This window comes from Triticum urartu, chromosome 2, assembly GCF_003073215.2.
Source record: "Triticum urartu cultivar G1812 chromosome 2, Tu2.1, whole genome shotgun sequence".
NCBI lineage: Eukaryota > Viridiplantae > Streptophyta > Magnoliopsida > Poales > Poaceae > Triticum > Triticum urartu.
Window position 1 is genome coordinate 382,453,770 of NC_053023.1, and position 13,577 is coordinate 382,467,346.

The 13,577-nt window shown below is 48.6% G+C and overlaps 2 protein-coding genes across 2 annotated transcripts; one reads left to right on the forward strand and one right to left on the reverse strand.

Annotated features, from left to right (window-relative positions):
• Positions 1-144: 144 nt before the first annotated feature.
• Positions 145-6,083, forward strand: LOC125537428 (the record flags this gene model as incomplete). Its single annotated transcript, XM_048700742.1, is given in 1 exon segment — positions 145-6,083. A coding segment is annotated over 1 exon segment (782 nt), but the record flags the coding sequence as incomplete, so codon positions are not given.
• Positions 6,084-6,247: 164 nt separating this feature from the next.
• LOC125537427 (N-acetyl-D-glucosamine kinase-like) lies at positions 6,248-9,386 on the reverse strand. The gene is made up of 7 exons (XM_048700741.1): positions 9,074-9,386; positions 8,813-8,960; positions 8,551-8,742; positions 8,292-8,420; positions 7,863-8,032; positions 7,456-7,586; positions 6,248-7,237 (listed from the first exon to the last, which is right to left on the reverse strand). Exons 1-7 carry the CDS (start codon positions 9,273-9,275, stop codon positions 7,154-7,156), a joined length of 1,056 nt encoding a protein of 351 aa, XP_048556698.1. The 5' UTR covers positions 9,276-9,386; the 3' UTR covers positions 6,248-7,153.
• Between the last annotated feature and the right edge of the window lie 4,191 nt (positions 9,387-13,577).

Here is a 13,577-nt window from a genome sequence, read left to right on the forward strand (position 1 = left end):
TGAATGTATTTTTCCTGGGAGATGTAGAAGCCATCAGAGGTTGAGAAGATCTCAATCCCAAGAAAATATCAAAGTGGACCAAGATCAGACATGAGGAACTGGTCGCGAAGGCGTGCCTTAACAAAGGCAATGTAGTCAGAGTTGTCACCAGTGATGATCATGTCATCAACATAGAGAAGGAGCAGAGTCCGACCACGAGGAGACGTGTGAACAAACAACGCGGGATCATGATCACTGGGCAAGAAACCAGCGGCAGTCACCACAGAGGTGAAACGCTCGAACCAGGCGCGAGGGGCCTATTTAAGACCATAGAGGGAGCGGCGAAGTCTACAGACCATACCATCAGGAGCATAGTACCCCGGTGGTTGCTGCATATAAACCTCCACACGCAACTCACCATTGAGAAAGGCGTCCTGGACATCAAGTTGAGAGATAGACCAATGACGAACAGAAGCCACAACAAGGAGAGTGCGGACAATGGTCATGTGGGCCACAGGAGCAAATGTCTCATCATAATTGGGTCCCTGCTCCTGCTGAAAGCCATTGGCCACATGTCGAGCTTTGTAGCGCTCAAGAGAACCATCGGAGCGAGTCTTAATCTTGTATACCCACTTGCAGGTGATGGGACGAACACTGGAAGGAAGGGAAACCAGATCCCATGTGCCAGAGCGCTCAAGGGAAGCAAGCTCTTCGGCCATCGCAAGCTGCCATTCAGGCTGAGTCATGGCAGTCCGATCGGAAGTGGGCTCAGCAATAACAGAGAGGCCGTACCGATCAGGAGAATAGCGATCAGGCGGGGGGCGAGGCCGAGCACGGAGGTTATGAACCGGGGGAGGCGTGAAGGGAGACGCACCAGAGGTGGAAGACGCATCAGGGGAAGCATCCTCAATACGAGGGCGGCGAGTATAGTGAAGAGGAAACGGTGAGAAAGGGTGACGGACTGGAGATGATGAGAGGTGGAGGAGGAGGATGGGGAAGAGGGTGTCGGTGGTGAATGAGAATGAAAGAGAGGTGCCGGAGGAAGGGGTGAAACATGAGGCACATAGCAGGGTGTATCGGGAAGGAGAAGAAAAGAAATATCGTCCACAGAGAAGCTCGAGGAAGAAGGACGTGGGTAGTAAGAACGAGACTCGTCAAAAGTCACATCATGCGAGATGCGCAAGCGACGACCAACAGGATCCCAACAGCGATAGCCCTTGTGCTCAACACTGTAGCCAACAAAAACACACTCAACCGACTGAGCAGTCAGTTTGGTGCGTTCTCTCGGGGCAAGAAGGACATAGCACACACATCCAAACATACGAAGAGCTGAGTAGTCAGGAGAACGACCAGTGAGACACTCCATAGGAATACCACCCTGCAGAGCAGTCGATGGCTGAATGATGATGAGATAGGTGGATGCAGAAACAACCTCGGCCCAAAAGTGGGGTGGAAGGGAAGCGACAATCATTAGCGCACAAGCCGTCTCAAGCAGATGACGATGCTTACGTTCTGCAACGCCATTCTGAGCATGAGCACCAGAACATGAGAACTGGGCAAGAGTACCCTGTTCCGCGAGAAAACCATGCAATAGCTGGGAGATATACTCTCCAACAGAGTTAGCACGAAAAGTACGAATAGATGTGGAAAACTGGGTGTGAACCATGGCAGCAAATCGTTTGTATATAGAGAGAACCTCGCTACGAGATTTCATGAAGTAGAGCCAAGTGTAGCGAGAGAAATCATCAATAAACAAAACATAGTAGCGATGACCACCTTTCGAATCAAAGGGAGCAGGACCCCAGACATTAGAATGAACTAAGTCAAAAGGACGCTGAGATACCGACTGACTAGTAGGATAAGGTAACTGGGTCTGTTTGCCAAGTCTACAACCATTACAATGTAAAGAAACATCTCCAGATACAGACCCTAAGAGGCCCTGACGCACTAATGATGACAAGCGAGAGCCACATATGTGACCAAGGCGATGATGCCACTGCTGGAAGGACGCAAACGAAGAGGCAGCAAGAGCATGAGAGCTGGCAGAAGTGGTGGCAGCGGAAGGAACACAAAGCCAGTCAACCTCCCAAAGGCCCTCTAACTCACGGCGCCGGGGGCCAGCACCAACCAAAACCTTGGTGCGACGATCCTGAATGGAGCAAGAGTCGGTATCAAGAATGACATGACAACCAGAATCAGTAAGTTGGGCAGTGGAAAAAAGATCTCATGGTAAGGCGAGGAACATGTGAAACATTAGGAACAGAAAAGGATGGAGTGGAAAGAATACCACGACTAGCAACAGGAAGAGATGTGCCATCGGCAATAAGAACATTAATAGGAAAATCAAGAGGGCGAAGAGAAGACAAAGCTGAAGAATCAGAGGATATATGAAAGGAAGCTCCAGAGTCCAGAACCCACGAAGATGTACCTGACGGTGTAGATGCCCGCGGTGATGAAGTGGTGAAAGCAGTCACAGCAGCCGCAGAACCCATCGATGAAGAACCGGAGGAAGCTAGAAGGCGCTTGAGCCGCACAATGTCCTAGTCAATGAGTGACGGAGTAGATGACGACACAAGAGTACCACTGGAAGAGGAGCGCCTCTGGTTTCGCTGCTTCCGGCCACAATCAGACTCTGGGTGACCTGGCCTGGAGCAGTAGTCAGAGAAGGTGTCACGGTGCGACCGTCCCTTCTCAACATATGGAGGGCGACCCACCCCCCTGAAGGTGTGGGCAGGAGCGGTGGAGCAGTGGGACGAGCAGACGACACAGGAGCTCAGGCAGCCAACACAAAAGGAACCGCAAGCAACCCAGCAGAACGAAGGAGGGTCTCCTTAGCACGAAGCTCAGCAAGTACCTCCGAGATAGGAACACGGCAACGAGCAAGCAAGTGAGCACGTCGAGGCTCAAAGTCGGAGCAGAGGCGAGATAAGAACTCATGGACACGCTGAAACTCCAAGTCGGACCGCATAGTCTGACAGCAGCGGCAAGATCCACAAACAACTGTCCGAAGAGAGTCAAGCTGGCGCCAAATGACAGAACTCTGTGTGTAGAACTCTTCAATAGATGAGTCACCCTGCTGAAGAGCGTGCTCCTGACGCACCACAGATAAGTAAAAAGCATCACCAGAGGGCTGATAGCGTTGACAGAGATAAGACCACATCGCTGCAGCTGTGCCGAGGCCCATGAACTCCGAAGCAAACTGATGGAGGACACTCACAGTGAGAACAGCAGCAGCACAGGCATCATCATTGCACCACTGAGTGTAAGCAGACAGATCATCCCGGTAGACAGAAAGAGCATCTGAATAGGCAGATACCTGCTGTTCATAAGCATCAACCGCACCATCATTGAGCGCCTTGGCTGCATCTCGATCAGCCTGAGAAGCATCAGCAGCAAGGACCGGCGACACCGGCGGGGTAGGAGCCACAGGAGCAACAGGGCATGGCGGACAGGGGACCTCGCAAGAGAGAACACCCCACAGAAGAAGACCGCGCATATGGATACGCATGAACCCTGCAAACTCTGCATAGTTGGTGCCATCGAAGATCACCGAGCACCGAGGGACCGCGACATAGCCCGAAGAGGACATGAGGAAGTCTCTCTGCTGCTTCTGCCCTTTTTTTTGGTCAACAGACAGAAGACCCGATCTGGATCGGGGCAGACGCTCCACCCTCGAGCGAGCGCTAGCGGGAAGCAGCCGGGGGAAGCATCTGAGCGGGGGCTACGGTGGTAGCGGCCAGCCTGACGAGCCAAGGAGAAGCAGCGGAGGCTGGACGAGCGACTGGGGAGGCCGGGAGGAGCTGCGGCCGTATGAGCTGTTGGGGAGGTCAGGAGGAGCTGCAGCCAGATGGGCCTCGGCGGCAGATGGAGAGGCCGGGGGCGGTGACGGCCGGACGGGCCCCGGCGACGGCAGGGCGAGCCCCGGCAGCGGCTGCAACATCCGAACGGGAGCGGAGGTGGCTAGAGCGTCCAGACGGTGAGGAGCTGAGAGGAGGCAGAAGCTGGATGTGGAGAGGCAAGGGAGCAGGCGGCCGGCGACGGTCGGAGACAGCAGGCGGCGGGCAGGCTAGGTACGGAGTGCACGGAGTTGCAGCGTGCGGGAGGAAGTGGCTAGCCTGGCATCTGATACCATGTTGGATAATGAGCAATTGGCATTCACTGAGGGCCAAAGGCCAATACATATACATGTGCGATAAAGTGCAGGAAACCCCTTATACAATAGAGATATACAGAAAAGGGACTATACACATCTAACAGGCTTATCTCCTCACTATTGAATTCATGCTCCGGTCAGTTCATCCAAAAGTCCGAACTGATGTAGAGAGGCAGGCAATATATTTCAACACTCCCCCTTGTTGCAGTGTATATGTGGATTGCCTAGCCCTTTCCATCAGTTTGGACTTTTGGTTGTGTTGGTTAGTGCATGAAGCTTAACATGGATCAGAGCTAAGGTCTTGAGTTCAAGTCCTGACTTTCGCAATTTATCCAAAAATTGTTGCTGCCCCCATTTGTGTCCACATATAGGCCTCTTGATCCATACCTCTGAGTCTATCCACGTGTTGACTTCCCGCGTCACATGTGAGACGAGGTGTTAAAGTGTATATGTGGATTGCCTAGCCCTTTCCACCAGTTCGGACTTTTGGTTGCGTTGGCTAGCGCATGAAGCTTAACACCCCTCACGTCTAGGCTATTTTAGTCCTTAGACGTGGGATCAATGGCTGCAGAATATTTTTTATTTAATACTGTGTTGGCAGAGTCTTGAACTCAAGATCTCTTGGCTCTGATACCATTTGAATTCATGCTCCAGCCAGTTCATTCAAAAGTCCGAACTGATGTAGAGAGGCAGGCAATATATTTCAACACTCACAGGCTGCTCCTTCACGCACTTGGTGTGGCAGGGAATCAGACTATGGAGACAAGGTGCTTTCCTAGGTCCGATTGACGGCTCGACCTCCCGAGGCAGGGGATGCCTTCGTGGACTGGTGGCTGGCTACTTGCCTCTCACTCCAGACCTCGGCCCGAAAGGGCACATACTGCCATCATGCTGGTGGCTTGGTGCATCTAGAAGCACCACAATGCAGTCATCTTCATCAGCGCCCAACTCATCCTATCTAGCCTTCTTGACACAATTAGGATGGAAGCCAGACATTGGGTGATGGTGGGCGCGAGCGGCCTAGCTGCATTGCTCTCGACTGTTTATACGGCTGGTGTTTAGTGGTGTTGTGTTGTAACAACGGGTGTGCTCGTCTGTTTTCCTGTATAAACTCTTCTTCTATCAATGAATCCAAAGACAAGGCTTTTGTGCTTTCTCGAAGAACCCCCCCCCCCCCTTCTCAGTGCCACACTTTTTGAATAGACAATGTATCACTGCCTTAGTTACACAGTGGCGGAGACAGTGGGACCAGCAGCCCCCCCCCCCCCCAACATCAATGATTTACTACTACTAATTTTCTTATAACAGTACATGTTTAGTGATCATTTGCTGCTAAAAGCTCATTTTTTCAGTGTTTGGCCCTCCCCAACCTTAGCCTCAGTCCTCCTCCCCCCCCCCCCCAAATCAAATTTTTTCTGGCTCTGCCTCTAGGGTTAGACATTTGACACATGGGACTCAAGTTCTAATAAACTACTGCTCTAAATTTTAGTCATTATCTCATCATTTATGTTCCATCACAACTGATTATGTGTATGAAGGCTGATCGGTGCTTACTATTGATTACCTTTGGCATTTCGCAGATAATGTAGGTTCTAAATTTTGTTGGGAGAGGCTTAGGAGGTGGTAGAAAGCTATTGATGTCATGATGGAGTAAACAATATCCTACTAAAAGTATCTGCCCAAATTGGCTATGCAAATCGATAGACATACGAAGTTCTGGGTGTCAAGCCGGGGGTTATAAATAGAAGCTAGGTGCACTGCGCATAGCTTTCTGATTTCTATACACATATGGCTAAACAAAATGTGAATACTTTGTTCAGTTGTTTCATAGTTTGCCACTCTGCAGATGGTATATTCACATATTGTATTGTGTATGTATAAGTGAATATTGAATGTCATCTTTTTGCGGGGGAATATTGAATGACATTTACGGCATGCTTAATTCATATAATATGTGAGGGTGATAGTATTTTTGCCAGCAATTTTTATATACATGATGGTGTTCTTATATGAAATGTATTGTTTATCCTGTAGTTTTTTCCCCTAACATCAAGGTACATAAACGTGGTGTACCTTAGTTTTTCCCCCCTTTTTATTAAAATTCTAGTTTTACTAATGGCCATAATAATCCTATATGTAATATACTGATGTACCATCTTGGATGATTATGGGGGAAGCTATTTTTTCAAGAAATGGTTCTATTTCGAAATGTATCCAGTTGTCTAGTTGTTAGTCATTATTGAAGTACTTTTTTATTTATTAATAAGTTGTTGAAGTTACATGGTTAACATGTACCTGAGCAATGTATGTGGTTGATTGATATGACTGCCATTGTTTTGATGTTTGCCTGAGCAATAGTTGACCGCATTTGAGGCAAGTGCCTGCCATTTGGCTTATTTTGTTCACTTTGAAGTACCTATATGTCTCTCTTTTTTTTGCGGGGAACCTATATGTCTCTCTGTCAGGCATCCGGGTAAAGTATTTTGTTGCAAGAATTCTTGGCGGCTGATGACTGTTGAAAGTAGCGCCCTCTAATTAGCATTTTTGTTAGTCATTTCCACTCTACATGGGATATAAATGTTATGTTCTGTTTGTGTGTACTAGTCACTGCAGTCATGTTTGCTTGAGCAACATTTGTCTCAATCTGAGTCAAGTGGTGTTATGCTTACTGGTCTTATTTGTGAACCACCCAAAGTTGTACCAAGTCAGCGACACTTATTTTGGGACGGAGGGAGTATCTTTCAGCAGTGTCATACTGAACTTCAGGTCATTTCGGAGCAAGATCTCACAGAGGACATAAGCATCTTCATTTCTTTTTTTATTGTACCTTTTCTGTCGAAAAAACTTTCAGCTAAACTAGTATTCTTTCTTTCCCTTTTCGCATATTTGTGACATAAACCTTCTTGAAGACATTACAACACATTCAAAATAACTTGCTAAAACAAATGCAAAACACTAGGTGATAGTGTGACACAAACATAATTTACATGAATATGGTAGGAGAAATAAGTGCTGAGCACTTTAAGCAGCAGCCCTAAGATCACCATCCAATTCACTTGCTATAGCATTCCATGCTAGTAATGCTGCACCAACAGCTGGTTCCACCTGCAGGTAGAAACATACATAAGTTTTCTATGAGAATTAGTTTGGATCACCATTTCGTCAACTTTTGAAACCAATCCTTAACTTTATTCCTAATGCAACTACAATCGTCTCTGAAATGTTTCTTCACATCAATCATTTAATAAAAAATGGCGGAATCGGCAGAATATTTCCAACTAGGCATTATGGTAGACCCACAGTGAGTTTATAGTTTGGTTCACCTCGGGATGTATTGGATATGCCCCTGGATATGTCTTGGTAACACAACTTATCACTTCCTTACCAATGTCCCACCTCTGGTTTGCCTCAAGAACTTTGCCGACCATAACAAGTGGAAATAGATCTTTTCCATCTGCAAAATTAGAAGGTCAGAAACATGTTGAAACCTTTGTTCCTGGGGCAAAGCAAATACAGAGTATTCAGAAGTTGTTTTTTTTGTGAGGACAACAAATTTATTTTCTAGTCCCTCCGTCCCATAATATAAGACGTTTTTTGACACTAGTGTAGTGTCAAAAAACATCTTACATTATGGGACGGAGGAAGTATTTGCTATTTTTATGGCAAGTAGCCTATATGTTTGTGGCAAGGCCTGTTATACATGTCATTCAGAAGGAAGTTCCTATTTCACCTTCCCCACTCAGCGCAAGTCTCTGCACTACAGCCTTGACACTGGAAGCTAGTTCACCAACTGAATTGTGCAAGATCTTGTTTGCTACTTCGTCGCCGGCTTCGGCAGATTCTACCACAACAGGGAGAATGTCAGCAATGCGCGCCCAAGATTGATCTTCATATGTCCAACTGTCATGAAAAAAGTGAACAGGTAAGCAGTTGTTGCAATTTTCATGGTAGCACATTATTGCAGTTTTTCATTCTGTGCTCTCTTCACTCCTAGTTAACATTATGCTTCAGCTCACATAATGTCAGCAGATGAATATTTGAGTAGGGTTTTTTCAATTGGTAACCGAACTCTGTAAGCGCCAAGTAACTGAAACAGACTTCCACTTGTTTTCACAGCAAGTAAAATAAAACAAGCTAATCGATTGAAAAGGAGATTTACCCTATGAGTTCATCCGGCGATGCGAGTCCAAGGAAGTCAAGGATGTTGTTTGTGAGTAGTGTTTCAGGACCCCTGCCATCATAGGCCCTCACAACTGCTGTCAATGCTTGTGCTGAAATCCCATAGCCACTGCAATATATAGTGCCGCAACAATCAGAAATCAGCTTCAGTAGTTGCTTCTCAACCAGTTTCCTCCGCTTAAAAGATAATAGTACCATGGAGTTAAAGACAGAAGAAGTTAGAGGTGTGTGTGTCTAACCTGCCCCAGTCACCTAGCACCGGCCCTGCACCAGCTGCCCGAGCTTCCCTGCCGTCGCTGGTGAAACCGTAGGCTATGGTCCCTGTCCCTGCGATGAGCACGCAGCCGTGGAGCTTGCCCATGGTGCCGCTGGCCAGTGCCGCCACCGCGTCGTTCTCCACGAACAGCTTCACATGGCTCGGGAAAATCTCCCTGGAAGTTAATTTCAGAGTTAATTCAGCTTCTCCTGCGGATTTCTTGGCAGCAGGTAACAGATAAGCACCTGAGCCAGTCCAGCATTCTGTGCTGGTCGATGGGGTGGTTGACGCCGGCTACGGCCAAGCAGACCGCGCTCACGTTTGATCGTCTCCGGCGAGCCTTGTGGAGAGCCTGCGCCATCACTCGCTCCAGCGTCTCCCTCGCCTTGTCCTCTGAAGAATTTCAAGCCAAAGAATTTATCAGGTGGAATCCAGGCCAGGGCCAGGCCAGGGCAGCGTTGATGTGATCGTTGGATGGCAGGTGGAGGTGGTGGTGGTACGCGTACCTCCTACGGAGTTCTGGTTGGAGCATCCGGCGACGGCGCGGGCGAGGACGGGGAGCGGGTCGGCGAAGGGCATGGCGGCCGGGATGCAGACGCAGACGGTGTTGCTGGCGCCGCCGTCAACGCCGAGGACGACGCTGCACCCCATGCGCGGGCTCTGGCGGTCCTCCATCTCCCATATGTCCCTAGTGGTGTACCTCTGCATCCTCCCTCCCTCCTTGGTTGGCCAGACAGACAAACGTAGGTATATGCTCTCCTCCTCCTTCTAAGCTCTCCCTACCAAATGATGCAGCTCGATTGGTGACTGCAGCTTTGTTATATATGTAGTGGGTGCACTAACAAGTCGCATCTAATGGCGACATGTTTCGTCGAGGAGAAAGGGACGGGGAGGAGGAGGAGGAAGACGAAGGTGACGAAATTGCAAGGGCGGCTGGGTGTCCTGTCCGCACGCGCGTCCAATGGCGCGACGGCCGAGTTGTTTAGGGACACGCCTCTAGTAATCTACAGTATGTGCTTTGTCTGCCAAAGTTACAGTTCGTTACTGACAGCACTGGTATAAACCCTGGATCTTACCGGACAGTTTGCTGCCAAAAGTTACAGTTTTAGGGGGCTACTGCAAGATTTTTGCTGTTATTTGTAACTTTTTGCCAGCTGCGCTCTTGATTGTATCTCTTGACGGTGCCGGTGATGGTACAACCAGTAGAAAACTCCAAGCTCTCCTTGGTAAAAACGGGCTTGGATATTGGACATGAAAACGTAAAGGTCTGCTTCTGTGCCCCCTAACTGAACGGAAACACTTGTGTTCGCCCCGCTGATCTCTGCGCGCGCGTCGACCCCCTCCGCTACCATACGACCGCCTTTGATCATACACCCGAAGCAACCCAAACCATAGCCTAGTTTTGCAACGTGACCCTTGTTGCAATCGTTTGCACAACATGGGGTCTCTTGCACACCGAGGGAGGAGCTTTGCTACATCAACAGACCTTCATGGGGTACATTTGAAGTGACAAATCGTAATTGGGTTAATGGGGAGGGCTGGACCCCACCCAGCTGAAAATTGGGGAGGGGGGTCTGCACCGATAGGGAGGCCGTTGGTGAGGATTGACAGAATTAAATCCGACGGATCTCGGGTAGGGGGTCTCGAACTAAGGGTCTTGACACGTTGGTAATAGGGGCACAAGTTCTTACCCAGGTTCGGGCTCTCCCCAGAGATAAAACCCTACATCATGCTTGTGTTTTATTATTTTGGGGTAGAGTACAACGTACACATGATCTATCTCGAGATCCTTGTGTGTTGTCTACGAGCCCTACCCCTCGGTTTATATAGGTACTGGAGGGTCTAGGGTTACATTCTAGTCGATTACGTATAAGGAGAACGTGTAGTAGACGACTTCTAATATCTTGAAGTATACGCCAAGTCTTTAAGAGCCTTCCTTTCATATGCCATGGACCGCTCGACGTGGCCCACTAGTGAACCGACATGGGGGTCCTCGACCCGGGCCACCTGGCCAGGAGACGGCGTGGTGAGAGCCCTCCTAGCCGGGACACTGTCAAGGACCAGGGAGGCTGGTTCCCGTGCATTCAGACGACGAATGGGGTTGTCACCTTGAGGCGCACCAGCCGGAGTAGGAGTGGGCACTGGTGAGGAGGCGGGGGCGAGAGATGGCGTGGCCGGCGACTTCCTCATTGACTTTGTGTTGGTCGAGGTTAGGAACAGGTTGCTCCCAACGCGTCGCGGCCATGTCTCTGCACTGTCCCCTAGCTCTCTCGCCGCTCTGTGTAGCACTTACATCGTGGATCCGTTGGTGATCGTCTATGTCGCGCTTCTGCAACTGGGGCCATGTTCCTAAAATATGTGTTCTGTTGCAATGGCCTGAAAAAAAAGGGCTATAGTTTCTGAAACATACATGTTGTGCATTTGATTTGCAACGAAACATTTGTGCTGTTGCAATGGCTTGCAACAGGAGGAAAAAAAAATGGTTCATGATGTTTTGCAGCAAGAGTCCTGTTGCAGTGGGATGGGCGCAACACTAGCCATGTTGCAAAGGTTGGTGCCCATGTGGCTGTCGATCGAATGGTTATTATGGTCTCCCTCCAACGACCGGCGAGGCGGTCAATTTTTTAGGATCATCACCCGTAGCTTCTTTTTTTGAAGATAGCAAGTGTAGCTTCTTATCTACTGGATTCCCTAATTCTCCTTTATTCCTTGATAAAAATACAGAAGCACATCTATTTCCGTTTGAAGCCTGTATTTTGAAGGAACTTTCATGGCTAATCATTTCTTGGTGTATTATACTGACTTAGTCTTGGTCATTGTCGGAAGTGTACTGCAGTCTAATTTACATGGACATGGTCTCCTTGGTGAACAGTACAGTGGCATTTTTGTTAGCTCACAGGTCACAGCTCTGCTTGATAAACAAAGGAGCCATAGATGCTCCACATGTGGTGCAATTTGACGCTAGTTCACTCGCCTGACGCCATCGTCCAACACGCGCACGATGCCACAGGCGTCGGACAAGATCCTTGTAATCATCTGTCTTGAGACCCCGAAACGATTGTATATACACGATCAACTTCCTCATCTGCTCTGGTCGTTGTTACTATCCCTTTTTTATGTTATTTCTTGCCCTCGAAGTCATCCTGTCCTGCCAAATGTCAGGCCCGGTGGTAGCCAAGCCTGTGACATTCAGAAATGGACATAGGCCTGACGACATGCGAGATAAAACTCTGTCACTTGCATCCAAACAAAACTCCATGCGTATCTGGACCGATCTCGAAAAGCTAGAGGATGACTCTATGCACCTTCATCATCCAAATGGCTCCGTCATCAAGACATTAGTAGGAGTATAACAAACCTATCATCCTGACCCAGTCACAACCTGTTATGTTGCTTGCAAGCAATATTTTTGACTCGGTTCTTCTGCGGAAACAGACGTTAGTCCACTACTACTACAGTACATATGAAATGTAGTCATTTCTCTTATGCAATTGTAGTAACTACTCCTGCATATACCAGATTAATGTGTGTGAGTAGCGCGGGCTGATGTTAAGATTGGCTGGCCTGGCCTCCGCGGCTGCCCGAACACATTTAAGTTCTGGAGTGTTCTACATTTATTTTCTAAGGGCATCTCCAACGGTAATCTGCAAAAAACCTCCCGCACTAGTCCGCGGGTATAGTATGGGACCGGTAGCCGCATTATGTCCGCTAGCAAATTTAAATTCAAATCTACGCTGATCCACACAATGCGTCAGATCACACCCGCGTCGGGTCGCATCCCCGATCACAACCGAATGGAGGCAAATATGCTTTTACATGCCCGAATCCAAAAAAAAAAAAATATCAGTCCGGCTGTCCGTGCATTTCTGCCCTGTCGGACCGGCCATCCCAGGAAGATGCTTCCCGATCAAGGAGGTGCCGCCACCGCTACGTAGGCTGCCTCCGCGTGTGCGTCCACCTCCGCCTCTGTTGCGTCCTCATCTTGCGCCGTCGTCAACTAATTTTTCTGCCACTCCAGCATCTGATAGCGGACGGATTGCACGATAATTCTAGCGTCGACATCCAAAGAGTCGATATTCAATGTCAACATCTTGGCGTCTTCCGCATTGACGGCGATCTTCACCTCTTTTCCTCGAGCGCGACCTTCTTCTCCTCGAGTGCAGCCTTCCTCTCCTCGATCATGGTCCCCATCTCTTCGTTAGCTTGGCCGCCGCACCTTCTTGCTTCGCCCTTTCCTCCTCCCACTTCTTGCCCCGTAGATTTCTTCTAACCTTTTTCGGAGGTTCTTGGGCCAGGTCGGTAGGTCACATGTTTCTTCCTCGTTACCTTGGGCGGCGGTCTTGGCGATGAAAAGGATCCACTTTGGCTGCCCATTCTACTTCAACCAACAATGCATGACAGTGAAGGACTTATTCTCCAACTTCTTGTACACCACACAAGCACGAGTAGGCTAAAAAAGTGAAACAATGCAATTCCGTCTAATGAGCAACAAAACAATACATGTACAACTAGTGATCAACAAGAATAGAGTATGTCCGGCTAGTGTTCAACAAAACAAGAGCATATCCGGCTAGTGATCAACAAAATTAGAGCATATCCGGCTAGTGATCAACAAAACTAGAGCATAGCCGACTAGTGATAAAAAAACTAAAGGATATCCTGCTAGTGATCAATTTACTTACTCGGTGATTTGTGCACCGCTAGGCCACCGTGCCATGAGATGCTTCAAGTGCCTGCAATACTTGGAGACGGCCTCTTGGATGGTGTACCACCGATGGTTGAGGGACTTCCACTCACGGTTGCGGATCAACGTGTCAGAGTAGGGCGCGAAATGCTTGTGCTCATGGAACCATTGTTGGGGAACGTTGCATGGGAAACAAAAAATTTCCTACGCTTGATAAGATCAATCTAGGAGATGACATTTATGAGAGGAGAGATTGCATCTACATACCCTTGTAGTTCTCTAAGCGAAAGCGTTAAGAAACGCGGTTGATGTAGTCGAACGTCTTC

Bases quoted from the DNA above. Each gene is read 5' to 3' on its own strand.
- LOC125537427 (XM_048700741.1), bottom strand. From the start codon at position 9,275: ATGCAGAGGTACACCACTAGGGACATATGGGAGATGGAGGACCGCCAG. The intron at 8,961-9,073 runs GTACGCGTACCA...GAAATTCTTCAG, and splicing joins CAACCAGAACTCCGTAGGAG to AGGACAAGGCGAGGGAGACG. The intron at 8,743-8,812 runs GTGCTTATCTGT...ATTAACTTCCAG, and splicing joins AGAATGCTGGACTGGCTCAG to GGAGATTTTCCCGAGCCATG.